Here is an 18,149-nt window from a genome sequence, read left to right as displayed (position 1 = left end):
AAATCATTAGTACAATATCACAACGATAAAGTTTGATAATAATCCGACTCCATTGGAGGTTCGAGAGTCTGAGTCGGGGCAAATTTGGAGTATGCATAATCCGACTCCGAGTGGAGGTGGACTAAAAAAAAATTCGACTAAAATCCGAAGCAAAGTCGGAGTATGTATAATCCGAGCCGAATCCGATCTATTGTCATCCCTATAAATAGGGTCATGTTTATTAATAGGATACTCATACTTCAAATCAATACTCGTCCTACCGATTATTTTGACAAAGTGATATGTAAACTATGAAACTAAACTTTAGTAAAAAGAGTACTTCAAGACCTCTATGAAATAGCAACATTTAATTTTTGGTTAGTTTTTTAATGAAAATTTGAAAATTGTTAGTTTTTGATTTTGTCTTTAGTGTAATGAATTTTGTATTAAATGAAAAGTGTAATTACATTGAGTTGAAATATATATACAAGAATGAAAGTAACGCGTACAGTTAATTTTTTTTAAAAAAATAAGATAAAATAAATTAGATAATCTAAAATAAAAAATGAAGCGAATTTGAAAAATATTACTAGCCTTATTAAGTTGACTATATTTATTTTAAATAAAAGAATATTTCCTTATGGTAACCTTCTAGTTTGAAATTTTTGCATGATAAACAAATTTTTTTTTTCTTATGATATTGTTTTAGTTTCAAATTAGTATTCACAAAAGACACTACGTATTTCTTCTTTAATAAGCTGCAAAAGATTAAAACATTAAAATTATTGTCATTTATGTAGAAAGACTCAAATTAATGTGGTTCTTCGATATCCAAATTGTCATTTTTCTTTCCACTCTCTTAAACATTATTGCGTTCTTTAATAAATGTTTCAGATTAATAGGTAATAGAAATCAAACCAATTTGAATTTTTATACATAAGTATTGGAGATTTCAGTGTTTAGTAACGACCCATTAAACAAGAATATTTAATGTCACTTGTGAATAAGATTATAGTTCAAACTAATAATAAAAACTACAAGATTATTATAAGAATTAAAAAATATAAATTACTATACAAAAATTTCAAAATCAAGTTATCAAAATTTCCTTATTTTATGTTTGAGAATGATTATTTAATTTGAAAATCTAAAATTGACTTAAATTTAATGTTTAAAACTAACAAAAATCAAATTTAGATTTAATTTGGTCTAACAATTTCAACATTATTTTAAAAATAATTAAAATTTAAAATAGTAAATTTTTTTTATGTCAAAGTAAGTAACTTTTTGAATGGTAAAATTTTTTTCCTACCTTCCTCATGGTGGCCACAACCTTCCACAAACAAACACATCTTCTTTCTTTTCTCCTAATCTAATCACACCTGACAACACACCTGCCCACCTATAAATACCCCCATTTTCATCCCCAATCTCATTTCATTTTCATTTCAATTTACAAAAACCCACAAGATTTTGGAGCACAAAAAGAGAGTAACCCAGAAAAAGTGGTTGAAGGAGTAATCAATCATGTGTGGTGGAGCAGTAATTTCTGATTATATACCCCCTGGTGTAACTCGTCGTTTGACTGCTGATTATCTATGGCCTGATCTCAACTCTGCTAAGACTAACAAGGGTAATTCTGGTTATTCTAAGCCCTTGAGATCTAAAGATGATGATGATTATGATGATACTGATGCTGATAAAGCTTTTGAAGCTGATTTTCTCGACTTTAAAGATGAGTCTGATGAAGAAACTTTCATGAAATCAAAGGATTCTAAACCCTTCTCTTTTGGGGTTTTTAAGCCTAAACAACCCATCAATGGTATGTCTTTAATTTGTTTTTTTTTGGGGGGGGTTTTGTTGTTCCTTTTTATTTAATTTCAACTAAGAATTTTCTGGGTTTTTAAAAGAAATTTTGGTGGAAAATGCTGATGATTGAACAATTAACCCAAAAAAAAGGAAATTGGTTGCTTGAAAAGTTTATTCTTGTTTCTTTGATGTCTGGTGGGTGGGAGATGATGGAATAATCTATCTATTGTAACTATTAATTTAGAGAAATTGTGCTATTGAAATATCCATTTGTATTTTTTTAATTACATTAGTGTTATGTAAGTGTTTGGTGAATTGAGTATTTGATTAGCTATACCATATCTTTCACAAAAATAGATTAAGTTGATGTTCCTTTTATATTTATGTTTAACTTAGAAATTTATGACTTATTTTCTTGATTTTTTGGGTTGGAGAAATCTAAAGATTGAAAAGTATTCCCCAAAAAGGAAAAAAATTTCTGCTTGAAAAGTTTTTAACTGTTTTTTTTTTTTTATGTTTGGTGAGGTGGGTAGGAGATGGAGTAATTCATTGTTATTGTTAATTTTGAGATTTTTTTAGGATTTTATCATCTCAATTAGTTGCTTGAACTATTTTTATGTGTTGGGTTATTGGGTTTAGGATTCTTGTTTTAATTTCATTGTTGTTGAATTACATTTGTGTAAGGTTCTCAACTTGCTAATGAAATTTGTTTTTGGACAATAGAAGTATTGAATTAGTTATACCATTTCTTTTACAATAGAAATTAATTGGTGGGTGATGGGTTCTCTATATTTGATTCATGACATTAACACTTTGTTTGGAGCGAAGGAGTAAGTTGATTTTTAAAGGAAGAGATTTGAAAGGATAGTGGGTTGTTTGTGAAGTAGCCTATTGGGCAATTTTAATGTTTTGGTAAATTAGCCGATTGAAATAACTTATTGTTATGAATCTGCTGTTTTTAAACAAACTCAGTAGCAGTGAGGTCAAATATAGCTAGTCAAACCAGTTAATAAAATAGATAGTCAAATCAGAAACTATAACCCGCTTCCGGCTGCCAAATTGGAGGACATAAATTGGGAAGGAAGGGATTTGTAATGATTAGTTCCCTTCGCTCTGTTGATAACCAAATCTCTCCAAAATTGAAAAGATTTTGAAGGAAAATGTTTTTTTTTAACAGTTCCTATCGTTTCTTTTCTTTCCCTTCGTTCCCCTTCCATTCTCTTCATTTCCTCCTAAATCCTTACCCCAATATAGTGTTGTTTTGATCCTCACTGCTTGTTAATATGAAATCTATTGGATTGACAATGTTTATGATGACTTTAATGTGGATGAATAGATTACTTGTTTTGTGTCTTTCTTGAGATGATGGCTTGAGGAGATTGAAGGAATTTCCTGAGAAATTTTCAACCCTTGATGTTCTGTATCAAAAACTTTAGGAAGATGAACCTTTTATCAAATTCAGGACTTGTCTTTTGCATTTTTCTAGCTATTTTTTTAACTCTTGACTATTATCTTAGCTTCCCTTATACATCAACCTTTCTTGTTCCTCCTTGGTTATTATTTTTTCCTTTTTGCTAGATTGTTGGATTTGAAAATGATCAGTGGCAATTCCTTTATGAACAAGTGGATTTTGATGGAAAATTTAAGGGGAAATTTTTGAAATAGAAGCTTAACTTATTGGGCTCTGATAGAAGTTTCCTTCAAAAATCTATAGGATGATTTTTTTTTTGGAAGTAATTTCATTATTGCTTCCTATAAACGTAATCTATGATGATATGATGTATGTTTTTTTCTTTTTTTTTTTTTGTATTTAAGTAAGATTGAATTACACTCTTAGTTTTAAGCTCCTAACACGCTAAAATATTTTATGAGAAGTCATAAATTTAATTTAGAAAGATAATTTGTAGAGATCCAAAGACTTGTTTAACGATATCGTTCCTAAAGCTCCATGTTCATTGATCTTACCAACATGTATTAGGTATTTTCATGTGCTATCTTCAGTTTATACTTTTTACGATTAAATTTTACATTCAATACGCTTTGTTATGTTCGATACTTTGTCTGATTCAAGTTTTACGAGGTGTTTGGTATGAGAAGTGGATATGAAATGGAAAGGGAATGGTTAAAGAGGGTAATGGTATAGTCAAGTATTATTATTATTATTATTATTTGTTTGAAATAAAGAGGGGTGCGAGTGTGGGAATGGTGAGAGAGGCAATGGGGAGAATGAGTTTGCTGTTCATGTCAACAAGTAAAGGAATCACCTTTGGAAATTTGGAAAAGGACCGCACAACCAAAACAGACATTAGGTAATATTTTTTTTTATTTGATTCTATATCCGACCCTTCAAAAACCGCTATCAAATACCCCTAAGAGTTGGTAGGTCTCTGCATGTCACCCTCTAATGCTTGAAAGACATGCTATTTTAATTAATATGGTCAGAGTATGTAACATATCCTGGGGCTTTAACCATCAACTTAATTTTTTGTTTCTTGATATGGTATCAGAAGCCAGCTTGACAAGAGGTCATAGGTTAATTTTAACCATTCCTTATTTAAAGTGGAACATTTAGCGATATGTTTTATACTCTAACAAATGTGCCCCACAATTTGATAGCTAGTACTTCTTGCTTCTCATTATTATTCCTTTTTGTTCTTGAAGGACTGAAGTCAGCCGATTTCAATAGTCAGGCTGAGAAGTCTTCCAAAAGAAAGAGAAAAAACCAGTATCGTGGTATCAGACAACGTCCATGGGGTAAGTGGGCTGCTGAGATCCGTGACCCAAGGAAGGGTGTTCGAGTTTGGCTCGGAACATTCAACACTGCTGAAGAAGCTGCTAGAGCCTATGATGCTGAGGCACGCAGGATTCGTGGTAAGAAGGCCAAGGTGAATTTCCCCGAAGAAGCTCCCGTAGCATCTGCTACTCCTAGGCGTACTGTCAAAGCCCGTTCCCAAAAAGCTGCTGCCAAGACAAATCCAATCGCTTTCTCTCCAAACATTAGCCAGAACTTCAACATCTCGAACAATGCTGAGAATGAGTATTACAACAGTTTTGCTTTTGTGGAGGAGAAACCTCAAGTAATTCCCGCTGTAGAAGAGGTTGCATTCAAACCCTTTTCCGCTCCTTCTTATGAAGGAAGTAACACCCTTGATTGTTCCGACTTCGGTTGGGGAGAGAATGGCCCCATAACTCCCGAAATATCATCGTTCTTTGCTTCTGCCCTCGACAACGACGATTTACACCTCTTTGATGATAGGAATTCAGCAAAGAAGATGAAAACCGCTTCAGGAGATGCTATACCCTTTGAGCAGAACAGTGAAAAGAGCTTGAGCGAGGAGCTGTCGGATGCTGATTTCGAGTCTCAGTTGAAGATCTTGGAGACAACCCCATATCTTGATGAGAACTGGGCTATTGAGGCTTTCCTCGGAGGCGATGCATCCAACGAGTGTAACCCGATGGATCTATGGAGCTTCAATGACCTTCCTGCTTGGGGAGGAGTCAACTAAGCTCAAGATGCGAGTTTGGCTCGCGTTTTTATGTAAATAAAACATGTTAGTCACCGTCTTGGTTTTGTTCAATTTTCAAGAGCTTCTGCTCGAGTCGTGAGTCGTATGGTGCTTCTTATATAATGCGTAGTGGTGTTGTTTCGCAGCTGCAGTATTAAGGAAGTACATAGGTAAAACTAGGTTTGTCCTTCCATTTGAGAGACTCTTTTAAGTTTCGGAGCTTGTATTTGCTGTATTTATTATGTCTTGATGAAGGCTGAACACCTTTATGGTTTGAAGTTGTGGTCTCACCCCTTTTAAGACCAGCTATGTGTTGCTTTATTTTAATGTTGTAATGAACTTGGTATTGTAATTTGGAATGTCCAGAGTTTGAACTCTGAATCCGCATATGATTATAATGGATTATTCTTTCTAACATCAATTTGCTGTTAGATGTTATTCTTTTTTATTTGGGTTACGCTAACTCTATTGGTGTTGTAAATGTGTTATTAAACGTATAATTGAGATTTGAAATACGCTTTCAAACAAGTATAAAATTAAAAAAGACAAACTAACTTTTAAGATAGAGAAGCTAAATAGAATGACAAAAGCTTATTAACTGGGATTTAAGTCCTCTAGGTTTACGACCATGATGGGAGATAGCAGGGGTGTGCATAAAAACCCGATCTGAAATATCCGATTCGAATTATTCGGTATCTAGTTTTGAAATCGATTATTGAATCCGGATCACAAATTTTTTGAATCCGGATATCCAGTATCCGATATATATATATATATATATATATACATACATACATACATACATACATATATATATATATATATATATATATATATATATATATATATATATATATATATATATATATATAAAATGATAAAGACTTCTCTTAAGCTAATTTTGAATTGAATCTTAATAGAATTATTCTCTTGCAGATTACTTTTTATGATTGTTGTTACTTTAACCTATGAGAAATAAAGTTCAAATTAATTCATGAAAGATCAATTCATGAAAGATCAATTTAATTTAGTTGTAATTATACTGTAAATTTTCATGAGTTGTATCTTGTTATTTCCATAGTAATGAAAATTTGATTATTAAAAACTTTTTTTGTTCACAAATTTCTATTACGACTTAATACCAAATGCTCAAATGGTAATGCATTGGAATAACTTTTGTGAACAAAATGAGATTGTTGAAGGAGAATAAACACGACCATTAAATTTGTAAGAGATATTTCTATTAAAATTACATTAAATTTCCATTACCATTCCCACTATTTTACCTCTCTGCAGACCTAATTAGGGATAAGAGCAGTTGGAGACGCCATATCCATGTCTTAGATTACTGATGTCCTCTTAGTTTACCTTTTAGTGTCCTTAACCTCTTGCTTTTATCGTTTCCTTTCTATTAGTTCTTTCTTTTCTTTTTTGGTGGTTCTACTTTTTATAGACCTTTATGTTATCTTTCACGTGTAATCACGTCTCTTTATCTTCCTCGAGCCGGGGGACTCATTTGGCCGCGCTCTCCTTTATGGGTATGAGTTGCCGCTGTCTTTCCCTCCCTAAAACCTGACCTTAGTTTTCTATGAGCGGGATATACTAGGTAGGATAATAATGATAATAATTTCCACTATTTAGTAACAATTACCAAACGGGCTATTAGGGTTCATTAGTCCAAAGGATGTTTTCAAAGTCTTATCATGAAAAGAGAAAAAGTCACAAAAGTACTCGTCCTTAGTATAGGAAGGCTTTTTTTCCCATGAAAGTCTTTTTTTTTTCCCTCAAATTTCTCTCCAACTTTGTATATGAAGAGTTTGGGAAGAATGAGTTTGCCTATTCTTTAAATTAAATGCCTATAATATTTCTCATGTATAATGTTAGTGCAAGTGTCAGTTTTTGTAGCTTATGAGATGATTTTGATAATCTCATAGTCCGTTTTATGACTTGCACATTGAAAGATAAAGTTGGGGGTTGTGAAAGAAAGTATGAGGATTGAGGTTTGGATCACTCATGAGGTTATCAAGGATGTGCAAATGGAATGCCTGAACAAGGTAAGAGGTGTCTTAAACAAGAAGCGCATTGGTTCATACCTTGAACAATGCAACATGAAGAAAGGAAGGTGTCTTGAACAAGGCACTAGTGCACAAAGAAGTCTATAAATCCTGGAGACATGGTGGTTGTTAGCAGATAGTGCTCGTTCGAGCACCCTGGTGCAAGGCGAAATTAGACTTTATGTTTTGGTCAATATTTGGGAGCAAGTTGTCTATTTGTCCTAGGATTTATTCCACTGATTTAGAGGCCTATATAAGGAACTAAATCAACATTGGGAATGTGAGAGGGAGGCTAATACATAGATAGAAACTAGAGTTGAGTATCAAGAGAGTTCCTTCTTTGTATTAGAGTGTGTTTTCATAAAATAGGTGGAAACTTTGTACTTGAAAGATTGTTCTCAATGTGTGAGGATGGGTTTATTGATGTAATGTTGATTACTCTAATTAATGATATCAATCCTTGTCATTTAAATATACTACTGTTTATTTTAAATACTCTTTTCGGTTAGTAGGTGATTTTTATGAAAAAATTGTAATTTTTATGAGAAAAATGGGAGAAATGTGTGAATGAGATGAAAATATCAGTTAAATGTATGAATGAGAATTGAAAAGCGTGTACATCACAATCAAAAATAAAAATATGGTAAATTTGAGGGGACGTGTTGATGCAATTGGAGACTTAAGTGCACCAAATAAATTTTATGCATTAGCGAGTGCATAAAGATAGAATTCCATGGGTGGATTAATATATGATTAAGTGTATGTCTTAAACTGGGTGTTTAAGTTGGTGATTAATTCATGGTGTAAGTGGTGTGTTGATGGAGGCACTTAAAGCATGAATATTATGATAATCAAAGCATGATGAATGATGATATTAAAGAGGAATTGCAAGAGGTTATAGATGCCTTGAACGAGGCATCCAAGTGAGAACACCGTGCCTTGAACGAACAAAAGCAATTGGAGAAGTCTGTAGCTTTAGGGATGTGCAAAATGAGACCGGATTGGCGGTCCGAACTGGAACCGGGACCGAACCGGCTACATCCAGTCTGGGCTCCGGGTCTTAATCATTCTTCATCTCGGGTTAGACCGGATGTATATAAAAGTAATTTTGAAGGGAAATAAAATTTACGATTTTATGTATATACTTATTTAAAGAGCTTTATATTTTTTATTTCTAACACAAAATAATTTTTTTAACCCAAATATTTAAATTTATAATAATTAATTTGCTAAATTATTTTAAAATCTTTAAATTCTTAACCGGGACCGAAACAGATGGAAACGGTCCGGTATCCGGTCTTAGCATATTCAAAATTCCGGTCTTCCGGTCCAACTAGTTCCGCCGGTCCGATCCGGGTTTGGACCAATAAACACCTCTAAATAGCTTCGGTGAAACAGTGCTTGACGAGCACATGAAAGGCTCAAACGAGCACCTAGCAGCAGCAACACAATGAGTAGTGCAGTGGATCTGCTTGAAAGAGCAGGAGCAAGCTCGAACAAGCAGACCAGTTTAGTTGGCATAGGATGTTGTTTTGTCTATCTACATTCTTGGAGCTGTTATGTTTTACCATTTATTCTTAGTCATTATTGTGTATTCCTTTTAAATGTTTAATCCCCTATAAATTGAAAGCTCATGTGCCATTGTAACAACATTCACAAATTACCTCAAGCCTAAACGGAAATTCTAATTTCTTGTCAATTGTAATTCTTCAATTTGAGAGTTCAGTGGAATTCCTTTGTGATAATATACGTGAGATACTAGACACCTCCGAGGAAGTAGTCAATATTGGGTGAACCTCGTAAATCATTGTGTTGTTTTTATTGCATTGTTATCTCTTACAAACATTGTTTTTATTGAAAGTGTAATTTGTTGATGCGAGTATGGGGATGGTCGATCCAAGAACCCGCTTAACAACTTTAAGAACACGGCCAAGACTACTCGTGGTATACAAAGAACAAACAAAACCTTCTGTTTTGTATGAAAACAGAAGGGTGACAAGGACAATTCGGATGAATGGTCCTATGTCGTGGATGGAGACAATGAATCTTCACTCGATCCCTGGCCTCCCCCTCACACTAGAGTCGAGATTCACTCTCTCAACCTTCGTGGAAATTGACTGAATACCTCCTTGCTTCACTCACAAAGATAATACTCAGGATTGTAATTGCACCAATTACTTGAATGAAAATTTCATTAACCAAAACTCAAAACTGAAGTCCATGATACAATGAGGATGCCCTTATATAGAGAGCTTCTAACGGCTAATTTTAGGAGCCTAACAAACTAAACTAACTCCGTGCCTATTATTAAAACACGTGCAAAATTAAGAAAATTAAAACAGAATGCTAAATATGTTTTCCAGCCTGATCTGTCTCACAGGGGACCTTCAGCTCCCTTTCTTGGTGTCTTACTGTGATCGTTAGGAGACACTTAAGGTCTTGATGGAAAGGTCCATGTATAGAGATTCCAAAACTACCCTTGGTGTATCCTGGGATGCTCACGTTGACTCTGTGGGAGGGCCTCAAGGTCGGCTGCTCAGCAGGTGATGGCTGGCAGTTCTGATTGCCCTCTGAATCAGCCATTATCAAACAGTTGGCGAACACGCGACCTTGGAGCTGTTCTCGTGGGTTCTGTGAGAGCTAGCTCCATCATCCTTGGGTCCTGGCTTCTTATTTCATGTCCAAAGATGACAACCCTTGGATTTCCTCGCTCATACGTGCACCAGGTTGGTCGTTCCATGGTTCGCAAGGTAAGCTGGTCGTCAGGTTGGTGTTCTGTTTGTTCTGTTAATTGAATGCGTTGGACCAGCTTTCTGTTCAGCCTAATGTCTGTTGAAAGGCTTCCTGGAGTTCCTACTTGTCTTTGCCTTGATTCCATGTTCATGTTTAGTCCAAGTGGAGGATGATCTCCCTCATACAAGCAATGACCAGCAAGTTTAGTAGAGTTAGTGCATGGAGGTTCGATGGGCTTTATCAATGTCATGATGCAATTATACTCTTGTTTGTTATTAAATTGCGAGTTATTCATAATTGCATGTAATTTGTCCATCACAAGACTTGATACCCTTGATCTTGGTGATATTAGAGTCTGAAAACGTTGTTTGAATTCTAATATAGCATCTTTTTCAGAATAAATTAAAAAATGTATCAAATTTAGTATAAGAAGAGAAGATATATTTGTTCTTGCTTAAAGACAATCCATTTGCATGAAGTAGTATCAAATAGCCATAGCTAATAATATTGATATGATGAAGCAACTTTAAGTTATCGGCTCATTGGCATTCGGCATGCTTCGAAAGCAACTTTTGACGACCTGCAATTTAAAAAGTAACTTTGATTTTACATTTCCTCAAATAAATATGTGTACTTCTAGAGTCCTATTTACTCTTTTCCTCCAACTAAATTTGTTTATTTTTTATATCTCTACTATCAAATTCGGCGTATTTTTATTTTTTTAAAAAAATATTCATAGTCTTTAATAATCGTTCACTCTAAATTTATATTTTAATTTCATCAATATATTTCTATTAGAGCCTATAATATATGTTGGTGTCTTAACCATCAGCTTAATCTTTGGATTGAGTTGGTTCCTTGACAATAACATGATATCAAAAGCTAATGTGACAAGAAGTCACACGTTCAAATTTCAACCACGTTCTCATTTAAAGTGAAATATTCAGCACTTATACAGATTTATACTTTTAGCCTAATAGACTCTTGGTGTGATGTAAATTTAGTGGCCTTACAAGTATAACACCTATGCTATATAGTGTAAGTGACATATTAAGTGGATTTTTGCATTCGTTGGCCTCCTGTCATTTCATGTACCACTCTTCCTCTCCTTTCTCCTTTACCTTTACTTTTGTTTCGGGTGCTCAGTGGAGTTAGGATGCATGGTCTAGGAATAGCAATAAGTCGAACTTGAATTGAATTTGGTATAAATTAATTTTGCTATGAATAATTTTTTTCCAAATAAGCTTTAATTTGCCAAAATTATAAGTAGCAAAAGAACAATAGTTTGACCATACAATTCAATAACTCAAATATGCTATAAATCGTTGAAATTCAACTTAATAATAGGAACCAAACTCATAAAATTAAGTCGTCTTTTGAATAGGTGCATCAAGATAACAGTGTTGGACTTTCGGGGATAACTTTTCTATAATGAGGTTCAATAACTCTACCACCAATTATGAATGTAGAAACAACGTTCCAGTAAACTCTACATTCAATGTCTACTTCAATCGTTGATATAAAAATATCTCTAAAATAAACTAGAACATTAAAATATATGAACTACGCCGGAGTCAGATGTTCGATTTTATCAAAGTCAAAGCTTGAGTCAAGTCGAATTATCATATTTTATTTTCATTAGATCTTACTCCGACTTAAAGTGGGAATACAATATAATTGGTTGAGTTCTGTTAGAATATATAACACATCCTGGGTAGGGATGGGCATGGGTCTTAGACCCTAAAGGTCTAGACCCGACCCGACCCGACCCTAATTTTAAGGGTCTGGGTCCACCTATGTTTGGACCTTATGGATCCGGGTTGAATCTGGGTCCATGAACTTAGGGTCCGGGTTCGGGTTCGGGTCCCGGTCTACACGTTTGAGACCCAGATCCGACCCATAGACCCATTCACATCTTTTTTTTAAAAAATTGTATATTAACTATCATGTGTATTTTATTATTTGATTTGAAATTTTATTATATTTCTGAATATTACATGATTTTGAACTTTTTCGGTTCATATAATTTAAAATGTGGTCGTCGTATCTATACTTTAAAAGTTAAAGGCTTGATAAATATTTCATTGTTAGAACTTGAATGTTGGAAAACTTCATATATTTATTTGCTTAATTAGTATAAAGTATTAGAAGATCCTCGTTTGTCGAAAATGTTTAAATAAGTATATACGAATGATCGAAATCGTACTTCATAATATAATTTTCAAAACTTTTCAAGAATAAATAAATAAATGTTTTTGGACCCAGATCCAGACCCTAGACCCGCCAGACTCTAAGGGTCTGGGTCCGAGTCTGGGTCCAAAAAAAATTAGGGTCACGATTTGGGTCTAGCTGGACTCGACCCAGATCCGACTCATGCCCATCCCTAATCCTAGGGTTTCAACCATTAACTTAAGCTTTTGGTTTAGTTGGTTCCTTGGCATGGTATCAAAAGCCAGAGTGACAAAAGGTCACAGGTTCGAATCTCAACCACCCCTCATTTAAAGTGGAATATTAAGCGCCAGGTATGAGAAGGGTCTGTGTCGTATCTACACTTCTAGCCCAAAAAGCTCTCGTGTGAGGGGGCATGTTAGAATATATAACATATCATGAGGCTTCAGCCATTAGCTTAAACTTTTAGTTTACTAGGTTTCTTAACAAGTTCATAGCCAGAGTTCTTTTCTTTAGATACAAATCAGATTATTTTTCTCTGATCCTGTCAGACTGATGTTGAATTTTGTCTGAATTGACATGAAAATATTTTCTTCCATTGTTTGGATAGGTTTATATTCTAAAAAACACTGTTTTGGCATTTTTCCACCTCCTAAACTGTGTATATTTTAAACATTTTTCCTTGTAATTTTTGATTTCTTTTAATTTAGAATTTCAATTTTGGCATTTCTTCTAACCAATTGGTATCAAGTATGCTAGGAAACTTAATATTCAAAATAAAATTGGATTTTAAGGCTCTTTCATTGATACTATATTGAGTTATTCTAAAAAAGTGATTACAGAGGTAGCAAAAGAGGAAATAACAACTCTTTATTTGAGACTTGAGTCACTAGATTGTATGATTGTCCAAAGGAAAAATTGTGTGTAACAAGTTTAACTTTAGAAAAAAAAAACTTTAAATATTACGTTTCTTAGGATAAATTTTGAAATTAGTTTTTAGCCAAGAGGCTTTTACGTATAGATACCCTAAAACAGCAAATCACTAGTTAACGTGGTTGTACATATGATTATTGCTCTAATGTGACTATACATGTAGCTGTACATATCTTTAGTATAACTTTTTTATTTTTTAATTTATAATTAATTTAATTAATTTAATTAATCTTATTTAATTTAATTTAATTAATTATATTTTTTATTTTATTTCAGTAATTTAATTTAATTTAATTTATTATATTTTAATTTAAAACTGAATTTAATTCTATGTCATATTATTTTAAATTAGAATATATTTTTTAAATAAGGCTAATTCAATTATATTTTTTACCAATACTAATAACAATTAATTTTCGAAAAAAAACGTCCCAATTATTTTTATGGGATAAGAGCTTGGAAATCCGATCTAAATGAGTACTTATAAATTTTTTAACTCATAGGCTCATAGCCATCAATCGTTCTTACTTTGGCCTTCTCATCCGTGATAACTTAATTAGTTAAATAAAAGCTAATAACTAAAGTCATTCTTTTCTTAGCTGCTACCAATGTCCAATGGTATATAATATTTTGGTTGACTATGTATGTATGAAATAGCCTAATTTAAAGATTCATTCTAGTGGTTTTGCGTTAAGAGGAAAGAGATATTGAAAGGTGAACTTTGCCCAACAAGAAATGCAAAAGCATATTCCTACGTTGCTCTGAAACTCAACCTTTTTTTTTTTTTTTTTTTTTGGTAAATGATACTTTTCTTTTACTTATACTTTTTGCTTTCCCATACCACTTAATATATGTTTTTAATGGTTAATATATCGAATTATATAAATTAAAAGATTATAAAAACTAAAAAATTAATAAATTTTAGACCTAGATGATTCAAACAAAGATTTTTATGACTATGTTTTAACTTAAAAAGTATATGTTAATCTGATTAATAAATAGTGTTGAAGCCAACACGAGTGCTTGTATATTTGAGCCTACGGGATCACGTGCCCTTGGGTTTTTTTTATAAAAAACTTAACGTAGATTTTTCTATTGGTAAGAGTAAAAGTGTAAAAATTAATACTGAGTATTTTGATGATAAATACTCTCTTATTTTAGTAATTTTGTCTTATTTATTTATTTTGTCTTATTTTTTTATCAGGTCAGTTGATTTCTTTTATTTCATTTCCTTTTATGGTACGTCGTATTTAAAATTCTAACAAGTAAAGGTAAAATAGTTGTTAATTTTACAAATAAAATTCTGTCAAAATTTCATTAATTAATTAATACTCCTAAAACTCCAAACTTTAAATCTGCCACAGCTAGTGCTACTAAAAAATGTAGCAAAAATAATGAGTTAGATAATGTTTACCTGAAACATAGGCTTTGATAAAGCAAAGAATTTTCCCTGGTTGACCAATTTTTCATCAACAAAGCACGCGGCGCTAAATGTTAGATTCCTGCCACACTCAGGAATCAGGATCACATTTGCCCCTAATTCATCACTACTTACAAGACTTATAATTTTAATGCACAAGCCAAACTAAGCTAATGAAGGCAACAAATTAAAGGTTTTAACGATCAATTAGCCGTGAGTGATGCTGCTGCCCATCATTCTTAGTCGTATTTTTTTGACCGCAAGTCTGAGAATTTCCTACAATCATGCAGGTCGTCGATTAGCATGCACAAGTCGGAGAATTTTTCCTGATTCATCGCTACTTACAAGGCCCATTATCAGAGGAACCCTAAAATTAAAATCAGTTGTTATACTTATTTGATTTATTCTTCAATTACCACGAACATATGTATACTATTTTACACAAGAGTAGAGAAAAATAATAATGAGTTAAATATTATTAGTTTAATAAATTAAGAGATCTTATCATATATTAATAATCTAATCAAATACTCCCTCTATCCTAGTCAAATATGAACAAAGAGAACAATTATAGTTTTTAGAAAAAAAGTTATTGTTAATAAATGAAGAGATCGAGAGAATAAATTGTGTTGATGAAATTAAAAATGAGTTAAAATGTATACATGATTTTAAGAGAAAGTGATGTGTCATTGTCCAAAAATAGAAATGATCCAAAATGAGTGAGACAAACCAAAATGTCACTTGATGCAAAATGAGTGAAACGGAGGGGGTAATTCAAAGAAAAAAATTAACATTAATAATCCAACCTTTCATCCATACGCTGTAAATAATCCCACCTTTCATCCATACGTTGTGAATAATCCCACCTTTTGATTATTTTATAATAATCTAACAATTGTCATACATTTTCCCACAATGTATCTTATTACAAATAATAAGTAATAATAGGGTATGTTCCCAGCAAAGTAAAATAAAGGTTGGATTATTCACAGCGAACTAAGGACAAATGTTGGATTATTAAAAAATAATTAAAGATAGGATTATTAACGGCGTACGAGCAAAAAATTAGATTATTAATATCAATTTTTCCTAATTCAAATGTCTCATTTGGTATGTACCGATTTAAAAAAAGGACGACATGGAGGAGTGAGTTTAAGAAAAAAAACAGAAAAATGATATTTTAAAGACAATTGTGTAAATAGTTAAATTACATGATCAGAGATATAAATAAGATGAAAAAAATAGATAATTAGATCTTATCTTAATTGGAATAAGTACCACTTTTCCGATTGATTCTTTATTTGCTCTATTCTCCCCATTCTACCCTGTAATATTATATAAAGCTTACGGATTGTTATGTAAGATCAAATTCAAGAGAACAATGGACGATTATGAATGCAAATGTTCTTGTACAAAATTTGTAGTATAATTATACCTTAAAACACTTCTAGAAATACTTTTAGGTGATATATTGTTGCTAGTTTAATCATACTCTTAATCTCACTTTAAGATTGCTACATTTAGAAAGGATTAGATATGATGATTAACGACAACTGCCTTGATGCTTTGTGATTTGTAGCGGCTAGTGAACTCATGGTGGTTGCACGATGAATTTGGGTGCAAGGCACAGAGGCAGTGTCGTTCTTGATATTTTTTGGGTTCTAGAAAAATTAGAAGAAATGGGCCCTATTTGTAGAAGGTCGATTCAGAACTTTAACGGGTGTTTGGAAAAATAAAAGTGACGAACCTTATATGTTATAATTTTCATTATAAATGTAGACATGTCATAAACTTCTTAATTGATAAAATAATTGATTATATATTGCAAAATTTTAAGTGTCTACTTTATTAATTTGAATTTTCAAGCATAAGGACTCTTTCTAACTCAAGGCCTAGGCAAAATGCCTGACTTGACTTGCCTAGGATCAGAAAACGATCCTGTATACAGGAGAGCACAATTCATGTCCAGTGAAGGAGAGCACTTGTTTCAGGTACTTCTGTACGTTTCATATGCTCCATTCACCAACTAACTCTACTTCTAGTTAAACCACTACAAAAAACAAGAAAAAAAAAGACGATGTCACACGACCTCATTACTTGGACACTGTATTGCTTAGACGACAACCGAACAACAACCTTTTAAGTCGGTCGCTACACAAATTTCTTTTGATTATATTATTGATAGTTGTACTTATTAGTGATCTAATAAGGCAATAATTACTTCTTTTATAATTAGAAATAAATTCTTAAAATCAAAACATTAGTGACATTACAAAGTGGTAAATAATTAATTTGGATAAAAAGAAAAATAATTCTAGACTATTAAATTATCTTAAAGGAGTAGTGTCTTGTAAAAATGAGATATCATTAACTTCCATAATGGTGAATGTTACACCTCAATATGGCAACACCATAGTTGCTAATCTTTCCATTGATAGAGTTCCCTCCTTTTAATTCCTTTTTGACCATGAAAGTACCTTTATTATATACAAACTTGATTTCACATGACACATGACCTACAACTTCATTTCATGCTAACCAAATACTTTAAATATTACTCCCTCCTATTCATCCTAGGGGTCGTTTGGATTCAAGGTAAATATTTACGGGGTAAATAAAAGTTAAATTAGGAAAACAAAATTTATTAGATAGATGATTAAAGGAATTTAATTGTTAGAGATGTGAAAGAACTAATTATAAAGTAATGAAAAATGGAGAAACTAGCAATTAAGTCCTCTATTTTGGGGTATAAATTTACTCTAGGGAAGAGTGAGGGAATTTTTACCTCAAAATATGGAAAATCAACCTCTTTTAATTTACTCTTGTTCTTACCTATCACAATTATTTTAATAACCTTTGTTACATTAGTTTGACTTTTTTCTCTCTCAAATATTTACTCTCAATCCAAGCGACCCCTAAGTGTCTTATTTTCTTATTGGATCAAGTCACCCTAAAAGTCTCATTTCTAATTTTAAAACGTTAATTTTACCAATTTACCTTTACTAAACTAAATATTTTTACTCTTTTATATATACTAACTCCACTTTATTCCTATCAAAATTGAAAAATAAAATAATTTGTGGATCAACTTTAAAGTTTAGCACTTTTGCAAATTACAGCCTCAATGTTTATTTTTTGCAAATTACAGCCACCAAAGTATTAAGGTTTGCAGTTTCAGGCCAAAACACAGAATTCCGACCATTTTAGTAGTCGGAATTTCAAGTTAAGTGGTTGGAGTTTAATTTTTTTGGCCTGAACCTATAAACTTTGATATTTTAGTAGTTGTAATTCGCAAAAAAAAAAAATTAAGGTTATTATTTCGCAAAAATGCTAAATTTTAAGGTTGAAATTCACAGATTTCTCTTAAAAATATTATAATATTTCTCTTTTACTTGTGGTCTCATTTAACCACTTAAAATAATGAAAAATCAAAAGAAACACTTTGAAGGAATAAGAGAGAATAGCTAAGAAAAACTTGAACCATAACTTTCAAATACAAATATATAAATATATATATATAGACAATGGAAAGTGGGTCATTGTAAG

At 32.3% G+C, this 18,149-nt stretch overlaps 1 protein-coding gene across 1 annotated transcript; it reads left to right on the top strand.

Moving 5' to 3' along the window:
• The first annotated feature begins 1,339 nt into the window (after positions 1-1,339).
• Positions 1,340-5,742, top strand: LOC130827220 (ethylene-responsive transcription factor RAP2-12-like). The gene is made up of 2 exons (XM_057692878.1): positions 1,340-1,801; positions 4,450-5,742. Exons 1-2 carry the CDS (start codon positions 1,507-1,509, stop codon positions 5,292-5,294), a joined length of 1,140 nt encoding a protein of 379 aa, XP_057548861.1. The 5' UTR covers positions 1,340-1,506; the 3' UTR covers positions 5,295-5,742.
• Positions 5,743-18,149: the final 12,407 nt, after the last annotated feature.

Source organism: Amaranthus tricolor, chromosome 11, assembly GCF_026212465.1.
Source record: "Amaranthus tricolor cultivar Red isolate AtriRed21 chromosome 11, ASM2621246v1, whole genome shotgun sequence".
Lineage (NCBI taxonomy): Eukaryota > Viridiplantae > Streptophyta > Magnoliopsida > Caryophyllales > Amaranthaceae > Amaranthus > Amaranthus tricolor.
This window is presented reverse-complemented; position numbering and strand designations above follow the sequence as displayed.